The following is a 26,630-nucleotide window of genomic DNA, read 5'->3' as shown; positions in this document are numbered from 1 at the left end:
CAAATGCATGTTATTAGAACAAAAAAAAAAAAAAAAAAAAAAACAAACAAAAAAAAAAAAACACCACCCAAGCAGGGACTCCAAGAAGTTACCTGGAATTTATTCTCTTTTTAGTTCTGTAAACTTTGCAAACCACTTAATTTTCATTCTCCTGATTTGTAATATCATTTAAATTCCTCATCAGTATTTTTTTCCAGGAAATCATTATCTATCATTTATTACTGTACATAATGTGTGTGCTATATATATAATATTTGACATGAAAACTCATATTTCTAAATGTTTTGAGGCTGACTATAGGATTGATTTTTTTTTTAGCAGATTAATTTAATGTCTTTAAAAGTGAATCTGGCATATAATTTCTATGTGTGTTTCAATAGCATACAGTGTTTATTTGTGGCATCTATGTACCACCACAGCTATTTCCATGGTGCAGCATTCTTTTCTGGTGCCTGGGATCAGCAGCTGCTCCAGCTTTCCTCCTATATAATTTTGATTGGTTTTGTTTTGTCTCTTAGGATTTGATACCAGCATTTTGCCAATTTGCAAAGACTCCCTGGGCTGGATGTTTAATAGGCTTGATACGAACTATGACCTGTTGTTGGACCAGTCAGAACTTGGAAGCATTTACCTTGACAAGAACGAGCCATGCACCAGGGCATTCTTCAATTCTTGTGACACATACAAAGACAGTTTGATATCCAACAATGAGTGGTGCTACTGCTTCCAAAGACAGCAAGGTAAAAGATGAGATCAACCTGCATATGTATATGTCTGACCTTTTTATTGGGCTTTATATTTTTTTTTAACATATTAAGAAGATTACAGTGAGCTACAAGCTCTAAATGCTGTGCGATGAATTTTTGTTAAGGTTTGTGACATATGGTGAATACCTAAAATGAAGTAAAAAACCCCCAAACAAACAAAATAGCCAAATGACTAAAGCTAAATGGAAAGACTTGCTAGAAATTCAAGGATTCTAAATAAAGTGCAACACTGCCACTAATGCTTTTACAGCTATATTTTTCCATATGCCAAAATTTAGTATGTATGTGGAAGGAAAGAGATGAAAATAAAGAACAAAATTACTTAACTTATTTCTTTCCCAGTCTACTTTGCCTACATTATAAAATAAACTTTCTTATTGCTAATGTAGGGTATCTTACTGTTCAGTGAGCCTAATAAAACAGCTGAATGAACATTATGGATAAAGTTATTTCTAGTCATTTAGACCTAAAACCAGTTGATTTTTATTGCCTAGTTGAATCTCTTGTTAATGTTCTGATGTGATTTTGGTTAGACACATAAACAGAACCTATAGGCGTTATTTTCCTGAGGGATATATAACAATTTTAGACACAGGTGAGACATCACATAAATTATATGGTTGTAATTAAGCTAGTTGTAATTTATCAAGGTATTCACTCATTGAATATTGTCTGCAGTTGGTCAGAATAACCCTTGCATTTTCCTTACTAACATGAGTGGTTTTCTAAAGGATAAACAGCATCTAGGGTTCAAATTTCTATTGCTGATAGAGGAGATAAAACTGATTTGGTGGAAACTTTGCTAAGCTAATTCAGCCTTTTTGAAAGTTTTAGTATCAGTTTTTAATTCTCACTTGTACCCTTAAAACTCTCATGGTAAATTCTCATTAGCATTCAACATTTATGGTTTTATTCTGCTTTCTGTGGAAATAAAGGTTTTTATCATGCTGCATCTGCCAGTTGTAAATCTAAGTAAAAATAAAGCTGTACTTCTGTAGATAAATACTAAATAGCAGATATCTTTTCTTTGGTAACTTCCTTGTTAAAAATTAATATTTAAACTTTCAAAACACCTTGTTTGTTTTATAGCAGGACAATATCTTTTGTGTGATTTTTTTATAAGCATGTATGTCCTGCTAACAACACTAGCAAATTAAAAATAACCCATCCCATAAGTCATGCAGCTCTTAAAGAACATAACATTTTGTTCATTTGACTATAAAATAAAAATTTAAAAATTTTTTTAAAAAACCACAATAATTTCAGCTTAATATGTAAGTACCCTTAGTGTTTGGAGGGCAGTATAATACTTTCCTATTGCCAGAGGAAATACAGAAAATTACATGTGGCCTACTATGGTCCAAGTTTTTTCCAACAATTTCATAGAATGTCATAACCAGGGCATTAAGAAAACCATTCCATAGATCAGTTTCAAGTAGTTTTGCATTTTCTTACGTAATAAACACATTTTGTGCATAATATTTGCTCAGTGTGCTGTTAGAACCTGAGGATGTTATTGTAAAGACTGATCTAAACACTACGGAACTTTATTAATGGTACCCCAGCAGATCCATCTTTCAGTGACACTGATTCTTTACATTGCAGAACCCAACATTATCAAGCTTTTCTTCCCCTTCTTACCAATTTCCTCACTGTCTTGATAATGGTGTTGAGATAAGGTGCTGATTTCAAACAGATTATATAGTCTTGGATACCACAGTGTGTTTGAGTAGATAGTAAAAAGATGTCTCCTAAACATTGTATATGAAGTGAAATCTGAGTTTTCAGCAACCCTTGCACATTAAGCATGCACTTTATCCTTTGAAATTAGCAATGACATCAAAATCTGTGTTCTCCATTTTTTGGTGTAAGGAGAAAAAAAATCTTCTAGTTTTCTTTTGTCATGTCTTATTATTAGCTGTTGCACAACTGTCTGAGCTCTACATCCCTAGTGTATTAGTGACCCATTGAATTCTCTGTAATTGGCATTGTTATGCTGAACCATGGAATATGTTCGTGTCTGGTTATGTTTTACTTGATGGAATGATCTAAATAAGGCCTTTAACTAAGCCTTTGCTATTAATAGCAAGGAGATGGAAAAGCTGAGAAATTCAGCAGCTTCTTTCTGATGTTTATTAAAATAAGTTGATATTAACAGAATGCTTCAAGCCATGTAGAGCAGCTCTCTGTATTCATTGAGCTTAGTGCTTTCTGGGCAGATCAGTGGTTTTACAGTACTTTTCTTGATTAGTGCTGTTCTAAAGGGAATAAAAAATTTAGTCAACCATGTGTATTATACTGGGATAGCAATTTCATTGTGCTTTTTAAAAGTACATAGTATTAACTTGAGTCATTACCTGAGAAGCCCTTGTGGTCTTTGATCTTAGTTTTACCATGCAAGACTGTCAGCATGAGACAAGTACTTGAAACTCTTCTTCATTCTTTCTTTCTGCTTGATTACACTACACTAGACCTATTACTGAACGTTGCTGACAACTTCTAGTCAATATAGGCAACATTTTTATGAATCCTGAGGTCAGATCTTGTGGAGAAGATGATCTTCCTGTACTAGTTGTCTCGCCTTGACTAATGGTTAAACACTTAGGTACAGTCCAGTGATGCTTATTGCATTTTTTGTTGCCCTTACTCTGCCTTAAATATAGTTTAGTATTTCTGAGGTTTATCCAAGGCATTAAGATGCATTTATGCAATACATCAAAATCTGCACTGTGCTAGTGCTCTTTGCAAGTCTTTCTGTATGCTTTGGTCATTATGGCCCTCTAGTTTCAACAGTCCATGCAAGTGTTCCAGCACCCATCTTCAGAACTTACTTCCTTAGTTGTTCAATGTTAACGTGACACTTCAGTGCTTGCTGAAATGCTGAGGCCTTTGCAATGTTGGCCTTTTTATAGGCTGAATTTTTTTCTGCCAATCACTGATTGGTTCCTGCAGCCTGGTTTTGTTGCATCACTGATTCAGAGAAGGAGAGTAGCCAGTTTTGCTGAGAGTATTAATGCTTAGCAGCAAAGTATTTCTTTACTACAGGCCTCTGCATGGATCTATTAGTCCAGCACTTCTCTAGATGTGTTTTCTTAGAGGCTCTTCTCTCTGTCCTATCTGGAAGATATCTTCATCACTTTAAAAACGGTCCCTCTTATAGAAGAATGATAATTATCATAATTTGTATTTGCCAGTCTTAGGATAGCAAGGACTTCCAATATATTTATAGATAGTTACAAATGAAGATGTAACATGCTTTTATCAGGATAAATTATGGACATGAGATCCCCAGGCAGACTTCTTGAACTGTAGTATTAATGTTTCAGACCCCTGAAGTACAAACCTTGGGTGTCTAACAATTATAATGCTTGATGCCAAGTACAGGCAAGATGTCACTGCAGCCTTATCTGCAGTGGACCATATTCCAGAACTTAAGGGCTCTGCCAAATATTATGTACTTGATTGGTGAAAAATCACTGTTTTGTTCTTGAGTAAGAAGGAGAATCCTTGAAAGTTGGAGGCTCACTGTGTGAGTAATAGCTCCTTGAATAATAGCTCCTGTCTGTTAAAAGTCATGGACTTTCTTTGTCAAACCTACCAGTATGACTCCAGTTGTTCTGTTAATGTGCTATTTTGGTAAATCAAAGCTTAATTGTGCTAGCCTTGAAGCACTTCTTGACCTGACTGGATATTGGTGTCTCAAGGGCATTAATAGCACTGGATACTCTGGTGTGCAGCAGTACTCTGAGAACTGACAAACTGTGAATGGTTGGTGTTGTGTGGTTCATGATTCACTCCTAGCCATGCACTGGTGTTATCAGAAGGACAATTCCTACCACATCTGTGAAAGCAGATTAAGGATGAAGATGACCTTATTTGTATTCAGATTCTCAGACAGACTGATGTCGGATTCATTGCTATTTCAAGAGAAACTACAACCCTGATTTTTGTAAAGGATTTTTTTTCCCTCCTTGGCTCAGGGAGTTGTCCAGTGACTGCTTTTTTATAAAAATAATTTCAGAAAACCAAAAATAAAGCTTTACAAACTTAGGATCTAACCTGCAAATAAAGAGGGAGGCATTATGATTTGGGAACAGAGGAAAAAGAATGTGCTGTGAGCCAAAAGGGATTAGTTGAACTTCTAGCCTGCCATTCTCTTTGACAGTTTTAAGCACCAGAGTGATTTAATATTGTTTAGAGTTTTTGCTGCTTTTGCCCTGAGAAGCAAAGCTTAAGTGTGAATCTTGAAGGCTTAACTTCTGAGTAGAAGAGTGTTTTGGGTAAGTAACTACCTTGTGTTGCCATGTTACCTCTTGGTTAATGGTGTTCCTTTTTGTAATTATGTCACCAAAGATTTATAGCTATAATAGAAGATTTTTTTTCTTTAGGCATCATCCATAATTTTAACATTTCTACATGTTAGTACTCATGTGTGCATATTGGTGCTTCTAATTTAGGATTATTTTTCATGAAAAAAAAAAATGTATTCTTCCTATTTGACTAGTTCTTCTTCATCTGCATATTTCTTATCTCTTTTGTAGGAGAGGAGAGAATAGAATAGAAAAGAGATTCTGTGACATTACCCAACCATTAACCTAACCCTGCCAAATCCACCCTGTTCCTAGATCCTTATAACCTGTAATATTTGTATGATAAATTACTGTCATTTATTAGATTAATGGTAGTAGAAAATACCTTTAGTTTAAGAAATAATCTGTCCTCAGAATTAAGAGTTTAAATCATCAAATATTGGGAAAGACAGAAACCTTAGTTTTCAAAGGTAGTGAAATAGTGAGCATGATCATCCTCAAAGTACTTCTTGCAACAAGAAAGTAAATCATGTAGCCTCAAAAAGTAGTCAAAGACTGAATTATTAAAATCCAATACCCACCCAGTCATCTAAAATCTCAGTGATTTTTCAAGAGCACACAGAGAAATTGGTTTGTTTTCTGGAAAGACAACTCCTGAAAATTTCTTCTGGCATTAAGACTTCTGTGACCGTGTTTTGAAAGTGGAGCCTACCCTTAAGGCCTTCACTCTAAAAAGAATAATTTCATTTAGTGTGAAAAGCCAGGCCTACCACAGTTGAGGCCCCTGGAAACATTGATAAGCTTCTTTAAATGTATTGCATATGTAAATGCTATTTAAAATGTACAACCAAGAGAAATGAACAGCCGGCTGCCAGTAAGGGATTATTGTTGTATACTAGTTTTTACTTACTCTCCTAGGTAATACCAAAGGCCTGTTGGAAAGCTAGGTTATTCCACAAGGTTATTCCTCGTGGCAGCCACGAGCTCCGTGTTCACCAGAACTGTATTTTTGATCCCCACTTCATCTTGGCCTTTGTCACCAGAGTGCCATACGTAGTGACTGAGTTCTGGTCTGGTGTGTGCTCTACATCAATGGGCTGGGCCAGTCTTACTCATTTTAAACCAGCTCAGAACACCTTTTACTATTTGCATGGAGAAAAAGGGATCCTTGAGTTAAGTACATGGCAAAGATGTATTATAAATTATCAGAGTCTGCTAAAATGGAAAATGCATTTAATATTCATGGAATGTAAGATTTTTGTCTGGGAATGGTGCAAGCTAAAGACACCTGTGAGTAAATTCAGTAGTTGTATTGCTGGTTCAGAATGAGAAATGCCCTGGTGCTAATAATGGTCTAATGTGGTGTGCAGCGCCAGTGTTCAGAGATTAATTAGTCATTAATTAGTGCTTTGCTGTCTTCGATTCTTTCACTTACAGAACAGTGATGTAAACACATTCACATCTTATTTCCTTCCCATTCATGGCGCACACTGTGACTTTCTTTTATGGATAGTAAAAAATTAATTTATTCAGAAAATAAGCTGTAGCTGAAGAATGGAAAATTGATTGTTAATACATATTCTGCTTCTTAAAGCCATCTAAAGTTTGGCCTCCATTTTTAAGTTAGTTTGCTGTACATTGGGCTTTGTACCTGTGGGATCCACAGGTATCTTAAATTGTTGGCCAGAGAATCACTGAATCTTGCAGACTTCAGTGAAGAAAAAGGTCTTATTTTCTTAGTGTAGTATGTGAAATACAAAATTAGAACATGAATTCTAAAAAGGACAAAGGGAGGAAATTAAAAGATCTGTCCTGTTTTTAGCTAATACATGAGGCAAGCTTCACAGTTGCAGAGATTTTTATAGACCAGTAAAGTAGGGTGTGATAGAGTTACTATTTTGGACTAGCATTCCTTGATGCTCCACACTAGTAACTAGATGCTCACTTGGAGATGAGTTAACCATGAGTGGTGTTCTGCACAAATCCATGGTGGTGTGCAGATTTGTACTTCTGAAACTGTAGCAAGATAATTCTTTTATTTCAGATGAATGGGCTTGTTAAGATCAGTAATTAGAGTGATCTTACAACATAGCAAACTGTGAAAACATAGTCATGTGTTTTCTGTCCTAGATACTGTGTAACTTGTTTAACATTTTTTATGTCCTTTTAGACCCACCTTGCCAGACAGAACTCAGCAACATTCAGAAGCAGCAAGGAGGAAAGAAGCTCCTAGGTGAGCCATAGATCATTCTTTTGAAGGTTTTATTACTTACATAAATAACCCTAGTTAAACAGCAACACAAAATCAATATTAATCCAATGAAGATAGACCGCAGTAAATCTCAGCAGCAAAATTTATGAAATTTTTGAAAGCTATTAAACTTGGTTTTATTACGTTACCTACCAAAAGCTCTTACATCTGTTGTATTACCCTGATAGAAGGTACATTTTTACAGTACAGAGGGGACAGCATAAGGTACTCCTAAAGTAGTATTTCTGCTGATCTTTTAACTGTAATATTCTGTAAGTAATTGAAATCTTTGTTGTGAATCACTTTATACTGCATCAATATTTCTGAAGTGTAAAGTCTTTATTTACCACTAGCCACTGTATGAAAGCTGTGTAAAATAAAAGGCTTGGCCCAAAGCATTCAGAACTGTATTTCTTATAAGGATGGTTTCTAATAAGAACTATACACTTCAAATGCTTTCATATGAATATTTTGTTCATTGTGGTCTCCACTTGGTCCAAGTGATAAACAGTGGATTATTCAGGTGTAGGCAAGTCATTGCCTCCTAAAACAAGCCCTTCTTGTATATATAAATGCAAATTTAGTATTAATTTTTTACTTTTTTTTTTGTGGTGTGTTCTGCTGCATTTGTCTTCTGGGATCAACTAATTAAATATTAGTGTGTGGTGGTTTGTAAAATACATATTAAACACAAATAACTCCTTGTCGTAGTTTGTTAGGAAGTCTGACCCTTACTATTCAGACTTGTTTGTACCCCACAGATGATAGAACTTCCATTCAGGAGCGGGTCCTACATTTGAGCCTTTTCACCAGAATGAGTGAAATTCTGGACTGAGATTTTCAGGGAGTACGAGATATGTATCACAGGATCAACAAAAAATTTAAAGGAAGATCTCTCACTTTATGTTGTGAAATCAGTCCAAGACTGATATGTGATATTTTTCCTCCCACATTTGCTCCATTCAGTCAGTTTGAGTCAACTGAATTTAGTACTGCTAAAGCAGTCTGTGTAGATTCTGAAATGATGAAACAGGAAAAGGCAGTTGCTTCCTGCTATAATTGTGACATTGGCCAAGACATGGGATTTAATATACTTATTCAACATATATATGTCTATCTATCTATCTTGCAGGGCAGTACATCCCCTTCTGTGATGAGGATGGGTATTACAAGCCAAGTCAGTGCCACGGAAGCCTTGGGCAGTGCTGGTGTGTGGACAGATACGGGAATGAGGTGTCAGGATCCAGGACAAACGGCGCAGCGGAATGTGGTGAGTTAAGAACCTTCTGTTCTGCTTGGTTTAGAGGAATTATTCCCTTTGATTGCCAGCCAGGTTAAATTTCTTCAGTAAGAGGTGTGGGACCCAACTACATGGATTTTGATACAAAACCCAAAGAATTATAATTTGTTGTTGTTATTGCATTACTTTTTGGAACTCCAGTCACTGTGGACTATTAATAGACCCCTTACACGTGCTTGGCATAGTGTATATAAACCCAGGAAAAATTAATTTTCTGGAGCAGCATTAGATAAGTCCCAGAATGTTTCATGAAATTCCTTTGGGTAATCACCATGCAAGTGAATTCAATTTGACATTTTTTCAGTTTATATTTGAGGGAATTGCCAACAGTTTTTAGCACACTAAATCTTCCCTTATTTTTGCCTTCCTACAGCATTGTGCAGCTTCTTCCAAGAATTCCCATGTCACCTTTATTTGATGTCCCAGATATAAAAGATGAAAAAAAAAAAAAAGTTTTTCCTCTTTCTTTAAAAAAAAAAAGTCATTTATGACTCCTTTTCACTTCTTGTCCAACAAAAGAATATAGCCTGAAGCAGAGAGTAAATTGTACACAGTATTTGAGATACAAGCTCAGGCCTATTGTCCATCTGATCCAGGATCATTTCTGGATAAATGGACAGTTTGGTATGGTTCAAGACAATATGTAAGAAGTGAACAATAGTCAGGGTATATTATCAGTAGTTGTTATTGCCATCTGTAAGTTGGACTTAATTTTTTTTTACTTGTTCCTAGCACTCATTATAGTTCTACAAATCCATGAAATTTGTCTCCTTTTGTTAATATTGAGAAATTCGTTCAATATTGAGGTGGACTTTTTATGACAGAAGAATCTTCATATTATTCCTATTTTATTTCTATGTAACACTCTGTAGTTGTCCTGAAAGTAAATAGTCTGGTGTGCCTTTTCTATGATTATGTAAAATGTACTATAAATATATGGTGTACCTTGTGAGGCTTTTCTATAACTATCATACCTTTTTAGCTATCGATATAGAGACTTCAGGTGATTTTGCCTCTGGTGATTTCCATGAATGGACAGATGATGAAGATGAGGAAGATGAAATAATGAACGATGAAGATGAAATTGAAGATGATGATGAAGATGAAGGGGATGATGATGATGATGACGATGATCATGATGGATATATTTGATAATACTAGGAGGTCCCTATGTTGTACCTTTCTAAATTTCACAAGATGGTATTTCATAAAATCCCTTTGCTCTCCAAGATCAAAAGGGTTCTAACAAATATGTATATTTTGTATGATTATTTCAAGCATTGCAGCTGGAGTCATAGACTTTTTTGTTTAAATAAGAATAATTATATCACGTGCTTTTGAGTTTTTAAATTCCGTTGCGCTGAAGAAAACACATTGGAATTCTAGCCTGAAGAAAAAAAATGTTGTGTGCTACTGAAAATACATATATGTGCAAAACACACTAGAAAGCCGACCAGACTCTCCAAAATTCTGCTGAAAAAATATTTGCCCTTACTTGGAACTGTGCATGTCCTCGTCAGAATGCATACTGTGATTTACCTTCAGTTCCATCACTGTTTTAGGCCCTGCAACTGTCCATATAATGAATCAGAAATGTATTGCAGTAGAAAAACGTTGGTGCACAAGTAGCGTCTCAACCAGCCTTTAATTAACCAAATGTATGGAGAAAAATCAGGAGGGTAAACTGTAGCAAAGTCCTCTTTTGCATTTGTAGTTATGTTTTTTATTAGGAAGTGGCTAGATTATTGAGAGGATTTTTCAAAAGCAGTAGCATGGACAAGCACCAGTTCTGTAATTATAAAATTTTCTTGTCCTCCCTTTTTTTGGTTTTATGTCAAGGTCATATATGCTTTATCATTATTTACTTAATCATTGCTTCACCCTGTGTGGTTTCTCTGTATTTCTCTCTAATCAGACTAGCATAAAGTATTTACATTGGGAAAAAGGTTTGCTTAAAGTTTATTACCTTTATACATTACTGTATTTCAGAGTATTGTCACTTGCCCCAAGGTAGTTTTTAATAAATGTATAATGATGCTTTTTATTTTCTTATTTTGGGAAATAGTTTTGCTCCTTCTCTTAATTCATGTTGTTTTCTGTTACTAGTGCAGAAACTAATAGAACGTATTGTAAAGGTGCCTTGCAAAATAGATCTAGAGAGGTTTTAGCATGCATACCAGTATAGGATGTTAGGCAATAGCTAAGCACACCCAATTACCAAATTAATACCAGTATAGGTACTGCTGCTGGAATGAAGAAAATGGATTATTTTAATTTTTTTCCTATTATTATGTAATTACCATGTGGTCTAGATTATACTTATTGTGTAGAGTAGCACTTAAGATTTGACTGTAGAGAAAATTACTTTAATCACTGTATTTATGTTAGCATGTTGATTAATTGTGTAGACATTTTGGGACTCCACCATCTTCATTCATATCCTATCTGTTTCTTTCTGCCCACGATAAAATTGACATGACCTGTATAATGTAGTACTGCAGGTTGTATAATTTAAAAATGAGTCACTGATTTCCCATCATTAATAAAAGGAAAATCAGATTCTTATTTGAATTAATTTCTACATGGTAAATACTAAATCTAATGTTTATCTTATGTAATATTGAAAAGTATAATGCATTTTCTTTTTTACTGTTTCTGTATAGTTTGCAAAATAAAAACTCTTGTAACCAACCTTTGGCCAGTATAGCCCTTCATTTTGACTTTTTATCTAGTCTGAAATTTAGAGTCAGGAAGAATTCATGTTTCAGATGCATTTTACCTATTAAAATATGTATTTATTTAAATAAAGCCATTAATGTTTTATTTCCATTAAAAATATTTCAATAGAGCAAAACACATAGGGAACTTCTGATTTTCTGTAATTTTCCTGATTTTTCTATGGCTTTGTTATGTACTTTTATGGCATTGTTTTCATTTCATAGTAAAGATAGAGAGAGAGATTCTTCTCAAGCTTGGTCATAATTTGTGGGGCATAGTTGTGTTATTTTCTTAATAAAGACAGTTAAGAGTTTACCATTCTGATAGTGGGGTTTTGTCAAACAGTTTCTTATGACTGAAATTCACTGATATATAAACTGATTTTAAATAAAGAAGCTGAAGAAAATGTGTTGTCATTATTGGCTGATGCAGTAAGTACTGTTATGGGGAGTTTTTTGCATGTGACAAGTGGTTATTAGATGACAAACTGAAAATGCATTTCATTAAAACTTGTGATCCTAGAATTAAAGAGAATTCATAACGTGTTTTGTCTAAAGGGATTACAGTATGAAGACCTTTCTGAAGACAACTGTCATGCAGAAGAGCCTGAAAGAAGTTTATATTTTTTCTTCCCTGAAAATTCCCCACTGAACTGAAAGAGGAGGAGTATAGATGCATTTTAGTCCCTGAGTTTTAAAGCTACTTAGCGTAAATTCAGAAGTAAGTCAAGATAGTTAAATATACTAAAGAACAGTGACAGTGGGGAATATGGAAAATTTTGTTTTATTTTTGTTGTACAAAACTAAAACAGCAACAACAAAAAATTCAGTTGTTACATATTCTTGAGGAAAAGCCAGAAAAGAGGCTGATACAGCATAAATCTTCCCTTGAAAACTTCCTTTTGCTTTGTAAAAGATAGGTAAGTGTCTATGGACTAATACTTACCTTCCATAATACCAGAGGAACTGGAAACTACTTCACTGTGTGCTTCTTTCCTGCATTAAAGAAATGCAGGAAATCAGGAGCAGCTAGAATAAATAAAGGCAAAGGCTGATAATGTAAATGTACTGAATATCTAAACCATTCAGAAGCTTTTTCCTGCTTTCCATAAAATGCAAGAATTTGCACAGATGTCTGTCCTCATGATGACAGTCATGCAGAAAGCAGTCGGGAGCCCTTGACTATTTTTACAGTGTTGCTGTCATTTGTTGTTTTTTCTTGTTCTTACAGTTCTACACATGTATTTATAGATCTGCAAAGATTGGGATGTACACTTGGAGGTTTTCAGGCAGAGTGATTAATCCTTATGCTCTTCTGAGAATGTTTAGAATTATAAGTCTCAGTTTCTTTGAAAATTAAGGAATACCAAGGTCAATGCAACAAAATATGTAGTCTTTGAAAGAAGTATTTTGGGTCAAGGCACAGATTTGCTTAGTTTAGAAGGAAATGAATTAGTGTCATTAGTTTGCTTGTATGAAAACTGGATTATTGTACAAGACTGAGGAAGATGGATCATAATGATAATAGGAAAAATTTTGCCTGTTTTGTGCACATGGACAAGAACTGGATTTCCCTTATTCTTACTTAAAATTTCCACTGCCCAGCTAGAATAATAAAAGTTTATCAGGATGTGGATTATCTTTATGCTTCTTAGGAAATTAAAAAGTATTTTTATTTACAGATTCTATGTGAAAGCAGTGAACATATTTCTAATTACTAAAAGCTTTTGAAAACTGGATTTAAATAAAGTGGTGACAGCACAAATTTATTATAAATACTGTAATTATTGTTACTGTTTTTTCAGCTAATTTAAGTATATTGGTTGCAAATCATTCACAATTTCATTTCAGTGAGTGCAGTGGACAATAAAATAGTTTGTCAGCAAGTTCCTGTGTGAAGAGAGATTGGTATTAACATGAAGAATACAATGGATTTGAAGAATCTCTAACTTAACCAGGTGCCACTGGGTGAGTAATTAAAACACCAAGTTTTGTAAAACTCAGCCACCTCCTGAAGGCAAATGCAATGCCGAATATGCTGAATTAAATCTCTTGTCACAATTGGATTTCTGTTAACACACTGTTTCTGAACTTGTGCAGGAGGGGTGCAGTTTGCTAATTTGTTAATTCATCCGGTCAAAAGGCAATGGAAATTACTCTAAAGTTAAGGAACCAGAGCAAGAATGGGAAACAGAGCTGCCTAGCCTAAAAGATGACACTTCCACTTGAATTTTTTGTTGTGTTTCAGATGCTAATTGAACTAAATTTTGAAAAAGAGACTTCTGCATAGTATGTGTCTCCTTGAAGGTGAGTTTTACAAGTGAAATACGTGTGCCTATTTTTAAAAATAAGAATTTCCATGCCATAGTGTTAATAATAGTCCAAGACATTTTACATTTTTTCACCAGCTTTCCACACAACTCCGTGGAAAAATTTGATTAAAACTTCAGACAGGGGTATGCACAAAACTGGTGCTCTTGCCTGTAACCATTTTTCCCAAGGTGGTTGAAATTTATCAGTTAAGATGAACAGAGAGTTTACCTGTTCACCCTCTCTGCCCACAACATTTGCAGCTGTTTTGTAAACTCGTGGAGCATCCAGCAGTCTGCTGAATCTAAAATAAAAATAAATTTTAAAAAATTAATACACATCCTTCCAACTCAGATCATTATTCTGTTCATCAGGCGAGTGTAGCTTAGAAAGAGCTGACTGTACCAAGCACAAGACATTGAGGGGTCTGCTCTAGAGGTCTTGTCACTGATGTCAAATACACATTTTTGGGAAGTCTCTCCAATCCCTTTCCCTTTTCATAGTTTATTTACTTCATGGACTTGACATGTTTCTGTGAGATTGTGTCCTGGGCTTTGGTCTCTGTGAAGAAGAGGAGATTGGATCTCTTCTGCTGGAAATGTAATGCTCCTGATTGATTCTGTATGCCTGAGGGGACTGGAGGGCCAAAAGAAGATTTCTCGAGTCTGGGGTTAAGAGGAGAGGTATTGGCTATTAAAATATGTTGATTTTGTTTGAAAGCTAGCAAAGATTACTGAGCTTTTCACTTGTTTCAAAAAACACCTAGTAACAGCAATGTATAGGAAGAACCCAGTCTTGCAGTCATAATGCCATTATTCATTTTCCTTATTTCTTAAGAATAATGCAGTTCTTTGAAAGTACACTGTAAGTCACTTTTGATTGGTTGTTTGTATTATGCAAAATGTCCTCAGAACTTGTTCAGTTTTATGATACTTCAGTAGTAAATTTTATTAATGTGCATTAATTCCATTGTGCTGCCTTAGTGTTAAGGAACTGAAACATGCTTTAATCCAAAATATGCTGGGTGAAGTTTTTGGTTTTTTAGTGTAAGCATTCATTATTGAAGTAAACAAAATTCAGACATGGTTTTGCAGATGCCACCAGTAAAATCCAAGCCAGTTCACCCAAAGTAAAAAATTACTATAAAACCCATGCTCAGTTCGTAGGAGGCATACATTTTAGTGTTGAGTATGAAATGGTTAAAAGTGGCTTAAGAATTCTTCCTGCTGTAATATCTGTGGCAGCTACCTGAACAAAACAAATGCATCTGTAGGAAGTTTATGTATTTATTTTGTGTTGGGAAGTCTTCACGTTTGCTTAGCATGATTAAGATTTGTGCAAAGCAAAGATTTGTGTCTCTGTGCTGTGTCATCATTGTGCTTAATGGATGTCACCAGTTTATAGGTTAGTGTAACTCAGAGGATGCACAATGTGAAATGACACTGCAGCAGCACAAGATGATGTTACTAGTCTGTATTTCTTCATGTAAAGTAAACTTGTTTCCTGCAATTGCCCCATGTGTTTGGAAACATAGACTAGTTTCCAGTGAAAGAAAATCAAATGTTGGGCAGGACTACTGCCTTCAGCAGTAAGAACTCTAGGATCTGTCCCTAGAAATCCTGCAAGAATATAGGAAGGAGGCTCTTTTGTGAAGGCACAGCAGCTTCAAATGCATGATTTAGATAAGACTGATTAGTCTTAATGATTTTGTGAAGAAAACCTACACAAAATTTTAATTTATGCCTTGAAAATGTACCTGAATATAATCTTTTCTCATGGGAAGACAATTCCTAGTTAAAAAAAAAAAAAAACAAAAAAAAACAAAAAAAAACAAAAAAAAAAAACAAAAAAAAAAAAAAAAAAACCAGCCCATGATAGTAATGCAGAAAGTAAGGCAAGTTCAAAGGAAAAGAAGGCAGGAGAAACATGAGAATGTGACAGCAGTGGAATGGCATCTATGTATCTGAGTAGCTGACTGATCCTGTCATTGAATTTAAAAGTGTGAGGATTCTAAGTTCACTGCTCATGTTGCTCTTTCCCCTCATAATTTCACCACGTAGGTTTTTATTAGACTATGTAGTCTTCTAGCATACATCAGAAATTACACATAAATGCTGAGATGAGTTCAGTTCCCACAGTGGCATCTGTAGGAATTGCACCATTAAGCAGCCCAGAAGCTGAGGACATTACTGACACACTGTCATCCCTCAGAAGGAGTTTTATAGCAGGTGTTTGTCCAGATGTACTTTAGTATATCCGTTACAAATGCTTGTTTGGCTCAGTACAAGGAAATGCCCAGAGCTTTGCCTTATATAAATGATAATTTGATCAGACTCTGACGTAAAAGTGGAATACCATTGACAGTTGTATCTCTTGTCCATTAAGATAGCTTGATTTTCAGGTAGTGGAAATGGTGTAACTATTTTATGTCTCTGCCTAGTTACTTTAATTTGAATCAGCAATAATAGCAGAAAATGTATTGCCTTCTAAGTAAATTCCTGTATCAGTTTTGTAAAGATAAAAAACATCAGTGTTGACACAGGGGATGTCTTAAGGCCAAAGAGGTAATAAGTAGATCCCCTAATACAATTCACTCCTATGATTCATAGATCTGACTTTCACCATAAGCATTAGTTGCCTGGTTAGCTGTTGTCTGACCATACAAGGATTTCAATTATAATGAGAAAGTGAGTGAAAGAAGCTCTCTTTTTTCCCCACTTTCAAATCTGTGATGCGTCTGTTACTGTTAATTAGAGGTCAGATTATATTAAATTGTCTCCCACTTCACTGCTTCTTGAATACCATTACATAACAATGTGGAAAGAAAAGGCCTGATAATCTTCAGCAGCAGGAATGGAATTGCACAAAATTTCTATTATTTGCTGCTGTATGGAAAGAGGTCTTTTTCTTTCTATGTGAACACAGGAATCTCGCTGTGCAGCCCCCAGGTCCTTTGAGTGAATGGTGCTGTCATGAGCAGGGCAGGGTTTGGGAAACCTCTGCTGCCTGGCACAGCTCATCACTGCTGCCCTCCCCTCTGGCTGAGCTGTGCTGTGACCTGGCCACAGAGGACCTGGCTGTACACAGGCTGTGTCTGCTGAGGGGCTTGTGCTGCTGCTGCTGCTCGTGCTTGCCCAGTGTGGTGGAAGAAAGGGAAAGATTTTTTTCTTTTGGCTTAGTGAGGTTGAACAGACTGGATAGTCCCACAACAATGGCCCCACTGGTGCTTGTATTTCATCTTCACAAAAGATACTTGCTCTGTCAGGTGTGTCAACTTTCCATTTCTCCTGGTTGTACCAGCCCAAAATAGCCAGCTGCTTGTTTCCCTGCCATTTTATCTGTCTCAAAAAGAAATAAATACTGTGCTTGTGAGGTTTGTTTTTAATTTTTATGAAGCATTCTTGGTCCAGCTCTTGTTAAAAAAAATATTCTAAACAGGAGAAGAAAACCAGGCAGAAGTGTTAAAAAAAAGTAAACTGCTAACATAGAATTGTGGAAAAAAAAAGTAAGATTTAGGGTGAGAAAGCCTCACACCCTACTTACTCCTCCTAATTTTAGCTAACTTACTTTAGCTTTGTGACCTTTGTCTGCCAAAATCTGTAGCCAACATTTAATTTAAACATTTCTGGGATTTCACCAGCTCATGGAGCAAACATCTGTAAATTGCCAAAGCTGCCTTTTACTCATGGGAAGAATTCCAGTCACTCTCCCTTAAGACAGTGATTGCACTCTCCACATGTGAATTTTTTTTTTTGGGGGTGTTTAATTCATGCATTAATATGTTGCAGTATGATTTCTTCCATTCCCTTGAGTTCTGCAGGACCAATTTCACATGCCACAAAATGTAATCATCAACTCAGTATAAGAATACCAGAGCATCTAAGATGTGATGCATTGAACCCAAGGAACTGATGTCCACTGAGCTTTGCCTTTACCCCATGGAAGACCATCGCACAGCTGTGATTTAGTAAAGGTGCATTGCAGCGCTGTCTAGCAGACACTACCTAGCAAAAAGTAAAGAGAAATGCACAAATTAATGATTAGTGGTTATGATAATAGTTACTGTTTCTCTTTGTCCCCTACAATGACATTTTCTTCAGGGTATGGTCTGTTTGTAGTGCTAATCTGGCCCTTCCCTCTCAATCTTACTGGACCAGATACTGGTTTTAGACAAGGTACTGTCATTTCTTCCCTAAAATAGATTCAAAAGGTCAACACATGGACTACACAAACACGTAAACAGAAATATCAACAGCCATTAATGACACCTAGAAGGCTGCCCTTTTTTTCAGAAAATTAATTTCTATAAATATGCTTCTAGGCATTGCTCGGGTTTATTGGTTCGTTGTTCCAGAAAGTGACTTCTAATTCTTTTTCAAACTATGAAAATGTATAGTAGGTGCTGACTTCCCTTACTGAAACTGTTGAAAAGAATCAAACCAGAACTTTTTAATACATTCCTTCTGATCTACAAGTTGGCCTTCAAGTGGCATCTTCTTACCAGGATCACAAAGCATTCAACACATGCTCTGAAGAATTGGCCTTGTCTACAAAAAGAGCAGGTATGGCTTTCAATTTTGTATCTTCTCACTTAGGTAAACTAATATCTTTTCCCCATTTTGAAATGTGAAACTTTAAATGAAATGTGAAGTGGTGAGACTTCTTTGTGAAGAACCCGATCATTGTTCTTCTACTCTCTTAAGCTACTATCTACTGCAAATTATCACAGCTAGTAGCTGTCTGTTGCACAAATCAATTCGCCATGCATCTACATCTGTTCTACACCTTCGTTTCATCCTTTTTGTCACTAAATTCCACTCTTCTAGTAATTACAGCAGCAGTCAGGAGGCTTCAAGGTTGCTCTTGGTCTCAGAGTTTCATATGCTCAATCAATCTCTTTAAGCAGAAGACTCTTCACATGTGATTTCTGTAGCAGCAGATGGCCTACTTCATATTCCTTGAGAATTAGCAATTGACTCAGAAAAGTTTACACTGTTCTTTTTCCTCTTATACCACCTCTTTGCTATCACACTTGTTTCTTTGGAATGTTCCTTGAAAGGAGGCTTATCTAGTGGAAATTTGTCAAATTCATTATAGAAGTCCAAATAATCAAGTTGTATGTCTTGCCTTTGTTGACTTTCATTGTAAATTCATCAAAGGGAAACTTCGTGGTAGGCAAGAGCTCCTGAGGGGCTTATTACCTTTTACTTGTCAAACAGGACTGGGAAACCCACATCTGGATCCTCAGGGAAAAAACTACTGCGTGACCTGTTGGCCGGAATTGGTATTCTGTGTGACAGAATTACACAGATTCCCAGAATGGGCCAGGTTGGAAGGGACCACAGGGATTCATCTGGTCCAGCCTCCCTGCTCAGGCAGGGTCATCCCAGAGCACATGGCACAGGTTGTGTCCAGATGGTTCTCCAGTGAGGGAGACTCCACACCCTCTCTGGACAATCTGTTCCAGTGCGCACTCACCTGAACATTAAAAAATTTCTTGCTCGTGTTCAAATGGAACTTCATGTACATCAGTTTCTGCCCATTGCCTCTCGTCCCATTGCTTGGTTTATCCTATTTAAGGATCTCATCCAACAGTATTGAAAAAAATGGATTAAAAATTAGTGTGCTTTTTTTCACCAAGGTTTTTGACATTAATAGCATTTGACTGACATAAAGGAGTCACTGGTAATTTACTCTAACATGCTTGTGAAGAAAAAGACCTTTATAGCAATTCACATGTAATTTTATTTTTTAATGAGAAATTGTTTAATACTGCACTCCTGTTAGAACCTAGATTTTTATGTCAATCCTGGTTAAATGCTAATTTGAAAGTATTTGAAGTTCATTTATTTAATTATTTTTTTATTACTGAGTAAGAAGTAATTCATGCCTTTTTAACTAAGACAGTTTTAAGATTTTTTTTATCTTTTCTTTCTCCCTCTTTTTTTCTTCCTTTTTTTTTTTTTTTTTCTAGAGGGTGACATGTATATGTACAAAACCTGTATCTTATAGTTACTTTAATTTAATTTAAAACTGCACTTTGCCACCACCTGCCAAATACCATAATGGAAGTAGTATAATGCCATAGTGACTATGCTGAGTGCTGTAACTAACATGAATTTATTGTTAATGTTGTTAACACTAGGAAACAAAGTAAATCTCACCTGGAAACCTTCTCATAGGTTTTCCAGACCTAAAATTTTTTAAGAGCTGCCAAAATTCTTTAATCTCAGAGTCAATGCTCAGAATTTTCTCATTTGGCACTTGCCCATTTCAGATTATGTTTCCTCAGTGTGCACAGTGTGCATTTAGGGACAAGGCCAATTTCAGCTAGGGTCAAATCCCATTTATGTCCCCAGATGTACATTTCAGGGAAAGGAGACAGGTCTTTCCCCAAAGTTTCCCCAGAATTAACTGTTTTTATTTATCCCTTTCAGACTCCTTATTTTCTGTGGGGAATTATTTATAGGACCAAATGTGTCAATTTGTGAAAAAGAAGGATTCATGGAAGAGAAGAAGGATTAGTACTGGCTTCAGATGTGCTCTTTTATATGCATTTTTCGGAAGCTGCTTCCTTGGATACAGGGCTCTACCCATGAAATAATTTTTACATTTCCTTTAGACACCTTTGTTTGGGCTTTTTTTCCCTTTTTGTGTCTTTCCTTTTTGTATTTACTTGGTGGCTTGAAGAGTAGTGGCCAAAGGTGATTCAAATAGTACTGATGATGTTTTACACTAGTTTGTTCTTAGGATTTGTTCTATTTTTAATAGTCCACCAGAAATTAGTGATTTGGCATGTAGATATTTAGAAAGGTAGAGTCATTCCACAAAAGTGTCACTGTCTTCCTGAACTTTACAGATTTAGGTATTTTTAATGTGGAACCACTGGGACACAGAAATTTATCATCTTGTTTTTTGAGGGTAACATCTGAAACTTTTCAATGTAATTAAAAGATTTTAATTTTATTTGATATTGCGAGGTTAGGACCAGGGATAGGATTAATGCTATCTGAAAACAGCGTTTAATGAAAATTTTCTGTGGACAAAGTGTATTGTTTTGGTTATTGCTTCAGAATGAATTGTATGAAGATTGGATTCTAGAAAACCTGTGGTAGTGACTACTCTTGGATGAGCACTGGATGACAGACCTAATGGAATATTACATGCATGTGTTTGCCACACAGAAATTTAAACTTCTGCTTACAAATGGGTGATCATAAATCCTCCATTGCAATACACAAGCAAGGAAGGCCTTGTTTCTAAACAGAGAATTAAATAAAAATAAATAATTACAATAAGTAAAGTTTTTATTGTATAGCACATGTTCCAGATTTTGGTAAAATTTAGTTAGATAATTTCCCATTTTGCTTTTAAAATGTGAAAAGTACTGCACAAGTGCATGTATATTAAATATTATATATGTGCTTGGATAAACTATTATATAACTTGGATAAACCTATAAATGTTCTATTTGTATTTAAGTTCTCCTGATCATATAGGCCACTAATCTTGTTAAAATCTTGACCATCAGCAATCCTGACCCTAAAAACAATTTAAAAACACAACAAAGCCTTTTGGCAGTTTTAGATTTTTTCTTCATTAGAAATTTTAAAAAAAAAAGAAAAACAAAACACAATTTATTTTCCTTTTTGCATCATTTTAAAGACAGATTCATAATTTTTCTGGTAAACATTATTTTTCTGAAATGAACTGAGAGGAGTTAGAATCTCCATCCTTGGAAGCATTCAAAAGCCACCTGGGCACGGTCCAGGCAACCTTTTCAAGGTGATCCTGCTTGAAGAGGAGGTTGTGCAAGGTGATGTCCAGAGGCCCCTTCCAACCTCAGCCATTCTCTAATTCTGTGAAACTCAAGTATGAAAAACATCTATTCAGTGTTTGTTATTGATCTTAGATGGGATTTACAGAATCACACACTCACTAGGTTAGAAGAGACCTTCAAGATCATCACATCCAACCCAGCCCTAACACCTCAACTAAACCGTGGCACCAAGTGCCACATCCAGTCTTTTTTTAAACACATCCAGGGATCGTGACTCCACCACCTCCCTGGGTAAACCATTCTGGTACTTGATCCCTCTTTCCATAAAAAACCTTTTCTTAATATCCAGCCTGTATTTCCCTTGGTGCAGCTTAAGACTGTGTCCTCTGGTTCTGTTAGTTATTGCCTGGAAAAAGAGACCAACCCCTGACTGCAATCACTTTTTCAGGGAGTTGTAGAGACTGATAGTACCTGTCAACCCTTCTTCCTCCTCTGTTTCCTGTTAAAGGGTGTTGGAAAACAGTGTGCATTATTTAGGGTCCTCATTATTTAAGTCGCACTTATTGAAAAGGAGTCAAGATCTTTCTGTGCCATGCATGTGGTGATGTGATACAGATCAGAGTAACCAACTGTTTCGTATGTAAAGCAGACACATGTTCCTATTTGATGAGAGTTTCTGCTGGCCCTTGGTGAATTCCAGAGAATAATTTTTATATTACTTTTCTGAGGAGAAAGGAGTTTTGTTGGGGATAGAATATAGGGAGAAGACAAGATTTATAGAAATTTTGAATTGATAGGCAAGAAGTTGATATGAATATACTCATAAGATTTCCCTCTCCCCAAAATAGGACTGTTCTGTATAACACATGCCATTTATTATTTTTAACTCAAGAATACAAGCAAACTCTTGTCCTTGTCAAGGAGTACCACAGGCTGTGGATCACTGCTGTTCAACAAAAGTCTATTTTAATTCATTATTTTTACTCTATTGATTTTTTTGCCCATCTAGCTTTTTCTTCTTTTAATAAAAAAATATTTTACTATTTCCATATTCGTGAAAGTTACTGCAAAGTTTTCCATGTCATTGTTTTGTGTCTATGCATTTTGTCTGCTAATGGTTTTAGTAATCAGTTTCTTTCTCCTGCTGCTTGATTTATTTCACTACCAATCTGACCTTAAAATAAATCTGGGATTAAAAGCTTCATTTAGTTTCACCATTCAAGAACAGATAGATAGCCATAGTTTCATTGGACTACTTGCAAAAGTAGTTTGGATTTCATCCAGAAATATTGAAGCTAATGTCACTAGGAAGCCCAGTCACAGGAGAAAGGAATCCTCTCCCCATTTCTTACACACAAGGACTCTCAATAGCAGTTTTCTAGCCAGTACAAATGAAACCACTAGAGAAATCTTTGGATGATTTTTTTCTGCTGTCTGTCTTTATTAGGTTGCTTAAATATTTATTGTATGTTATCTGTCTGGAAAGAAAGGTTATTGTGACTAAGCAGTAAAGAGAATCAGGATTTGAGTAACTCCACACTTATGACAGAAAAGGACATATTTTCTAGCACAGCAGGGACTGGGGCTGGCAGCATGCTGCGAGATATCTGATTAAGTGAGTAGTTACAATGTGATGTGGCAGCTTAAGGATCAGAGAAATTCTTTTTGTATTATTTCCATGGAAAGAGATGATTGATGGGATACCAGATTTTGTTGGCCTATTCTCTGCAAGTTTTTGTGATTCGGAAGCAAAACAGGAGTCTTTACACAATTTGAAAATAATTCCTCACTGTCTGGTAAATAGTATTTATGTCTGAGAAAGAACAGAAAAATGTCTTGAGTAAAAGTGAGTTTTGCCTTATTGTCTAAATATTGTAGGATGCATTTAATAAATTCCTTGTAATCTCAGTGATGCAGGTCATGTTTCCTCTAAAGTCATGTTCCTCCACCTTAGATATTTGTTAGTGCTAATCTTGAACCTCAGTCTCCACCATAGTATCTTGATGAGTTAACATTGGACAGGCAAGAAAGCGAGTTTCTAAATTCTCTTACCATCCTGACAAAAAAAAGTCCTTAATGGGTCTAGGAAGATTTCACTTGCTTTGCAGTCAAAAAACAAATTAATGACAACATGCAGAAGAACATTTTATCACTGAAGACTTCACAGCCTTGCAAAGCTGAATTGCCTGTCAAATGTAAGAAAAAGAAGTCTAGCTAATCCCCTAAACACATAATAATTAGCAAGTTCTCACATTTTTAGACCTGAATAGCTGTAAAAAAAAAAAAAATTAAATGGCCTAAAAAGAGCTTAAATAAAATCACTCTTCCTCCATTGATTTGGAAATGTCCTGTAAGGAAGTTACTGGAAAATGACTCTGTGTGTTGTGTAGAATATATTTACAGAGAAACAATCTGTATTATAGGCAGATTCATATTCATTCTTGCTGTGACAAGGTGGCTTTGCTGTAAAATCAAATTAAAAATGGACATTAACACGTGGGATCCACATTTATTACCACATGCCACTTCTGAAGTCCATGGGCAGTGTGTTCCTTCAGCTGTAGATCAGCACTGTAGCCCTGCTCAGCTGTCAATACCTAAAAGAGCTCAGTGGGATTTTCATCACCCAAGCTGTTCTGCTGCAGGGAGATGAAGTTGCATTGAATGGGAAGTTTCATCCTACTCCTCTTTGGAGCCAATAGCAGGTTTAGAGAATATTTTTGGTTCCAGATATCCAACTTCTGCTATTGAAAATATTCTCTATGGATGACAATGGAAAAAAAGCTCTTTAAGGACTGCATCATGACGTGCAAGGACAGAAATATGGGACAAGGGTGTAATGGCATTTTTGTTTGTCTAGTAAAAAGTTTCAGATAGATTGGTCTAATTATAGTTAAATACCAAATGTGAGTGGGAAGTCATTTGAATTCCCTAAGCCAGATGGTATAATTCATCTCTCATTTAAAGCACTTTGATATGAAAATTTTGAAAGGGTCTAATGCTTAATCTTACCACATTTAATTCTATAAAAAGGTGGGAGAGCAATGCATTGGTATGTAGGATTTTACAGTCTGGCTGTGTGAAATGAGAACTTGATCACAAAGACATGCCAGCATCTTGCTGTTATGTAATAAGCCAGACGTGCTTTCCTGCTTGTGCACTTCTAGCTCTAGATGAAAACCATTAGGAAATCAAAGTCTTCTTAGCCGCTCTCTTTCCCAAATGTGTACATTTCTTTCTTGTCTACCAGTTTGACAGTTGCTGGGGAGCTGGACATTTCACCTCAGCAGGTTGACTGGCCTCTCTGCCAATTGTTTTGTACTGAATGAAATTTGAAGCCCAGAGAGACTAAGGGATTAAATCTATTGTCTGAGGCTTGTTTTCCCCAAATGTGTGTCATGTACAAATGTACATGTTTTTTATCTGGAAAAAACACCATTGGGGAAAGGATTTTGTATTCTTTATAGTTGTGAGGATTTTGAAAGGTTTACTGAGGCCGTCAGCAAAGAGATTTGTTGGAATGAGATTTCTGGGGTTATCTGCTTTAATATTTGTTAACATGAAACATATGACAGTGTTGTTGTTTAGGAATGGGATTCTCCAATTTAGTACTCTCATAATAAAAATACAAGCCCCACTCACCCTTGCCCCTCCAACTGGAAGAACAAAAGACAAAGAGCATAGGTTGAGATAAGTACAATTTACTGGAAATAGCAATAAGAAGAAAACAAACAGTAGCAGCAAAAATATTAATAACAAAAGTGTACAAAAGACAAAAATTATTGAGATGCAGGAATGTTCACTGCAGAGCCCATGCCAATAAACAGTACCAGACTGTGCTACATTTTTTTGACCAGAAGGAACCTGTTCTCCTTGGAAGAGAGTTGATTTCCCTGTCCCTGGCATTGACATGAAGTGGTATCCCTGTCCTAGCCCTGTTCCCTCCTAGCTACTGCAAAAGATTAACCCTATCCTGGCTAGGAGCAGGGCAAGTAAGTACTAAACCTACATAAATTACCCTGACCTACTCTGTTTGGAGTCAGACAAAGAGTATTGTCTAAAAGAGATTGTTTATTCAGATGCACATCCACTGAAGTAAAAATCCTGGGTGTTTTATGCATTCTTGTTCAGTTATTCAGACTCAAACTTTGATGCTGAATATTTACATGAACCTCAATCCTTGGCTTCTTAGGTAGTTTTCAAAGTGGAGTCACTCTTCAGCTTTAAATTTTGTGCTATTTTGGCACCTTTATAAACATGGAGGGGCAATTTTACTGGAAATTTTTTCAAAATCATTACCTGACCTTGACATTTTTGGGCTTACCATGTAATAATTTCTCAATTTCTCAATTGGTCTCAATAAAAAGCTTTATAAACTTTTTTATTGTAGTGGAAATACTCCACACTCAGATTTACTGTGGAATTCCAGAAGATTGCTGATTTTTGCTTAACTTTCTCCTGTGACAGATTTGCTAGGTAACTGCATTCATAACTTTCCGCTGTCTCAGCCTGACAGGCTTAGCACCTTTTTCTCTTCCTCTGAACTTCCTTAACTGCCAGTCTAGCATATTTCAGGCTTAGATACTTATACTCATTTTAAAGGCAAACTTATGATGATGTACTGGGAGAAATAGTTCTCAGAAGAACTGTCAGAGCTAGTGGTCATAAGAATGTATAGATCGCTTTAGTAGCAGGAATGATGGAATCTATCTGAATGGATCTAATGGGAATAAAAATGAATTTTGTGATGTGAGTTCTGTCCTAGTATTCAAAAGCTGTTTCCCCTGAATCCAATTTTTAAATCATTGATTTGTTACTTCCAAGTATAACTTACTGATAAGTATCAGGACTCATAGTCCTCAAGGGCTCTGCCTTGCCTTTATCTATACCTTTTCTTGGTGCATATGTGAGTAGTACCTGGGAGGCCCAAGGAAAACACAGAGGAATACACAGGTGTTGTAAACTAAATCCTAGTGTTTTGTGGTCTCTGCCATTACAAGTTACTGTATTTATGACGCAAATTCTGTAAAAGTGTATTGTAGAGAAATGAGACACCAAAGTTACTGCCAGGCAGGCACTAACACTGTGACCTATCATTAATGCCAGCTGAGGGGTGAATAATGAAAACAGAACCTCTAGAAACATTTTTTCACCAGCCTATTGACTTAAGTACAGAAAAGCATTAACAGTATCTG

General features: G+C 35.9%; 1 protein-coding gene across 7 annotated transcripts in view; it reads left to right on the top strand.

Moving 5' to 3' along the window:
• SPOCK3 (SPARC (osteonectin), cwcv and kazal like domains proteoglycan 3) overlaps positions 1-11,659 on the top strand; it is a 159,100-nt gene extending 147,441 nt beyond the window's left edge. For all 7 annotated transcript variants that reach the window (XM_064417647.1, XM_064417644.1, XM_064417645.1 and 4 more), the window contains 4 exons: positions 519-740; positions 7,248-7,310; positions 8,461-8,598; positions 9,611-11,659. In XM_064417647.1, coding sequence (XP_064273717.1) covers positions 519-740; positions 7,248-7,310; positions 8,461-8,598; positions 9,611-9,780 — 593 coding nt within the window. In that variant the 3' untranslated portion in view covers positions 9,781-11,659. The remainder of the gene's footprint in view (positions 1-518; positions 741-7,247; positions 7,311-8,460; positions 8,599-9,610) is intronic.
• The last annotated feature ends 14,971 nt before the right edge of the window (positions 11,660-26,630 follow it).

This window comes from Passer domesticus, chromosome 4, assembly GCF_036417665.1.
Source record: "Passer domesticus isolate bPasDom1 chromosome 4, bPasDom1.hap1, whole genome shotgun sequence".
Taxonomy (NCBI): Eukaryota; Metazoa; Chordata; class Aves; order Passeriformes; family Passeridae; genus Passer; species Passer domesticus.
Note: the sequence above shows the minus strand (reverse complement) of the source record. Positions and strands in the feature narration are given on the sequence as shown.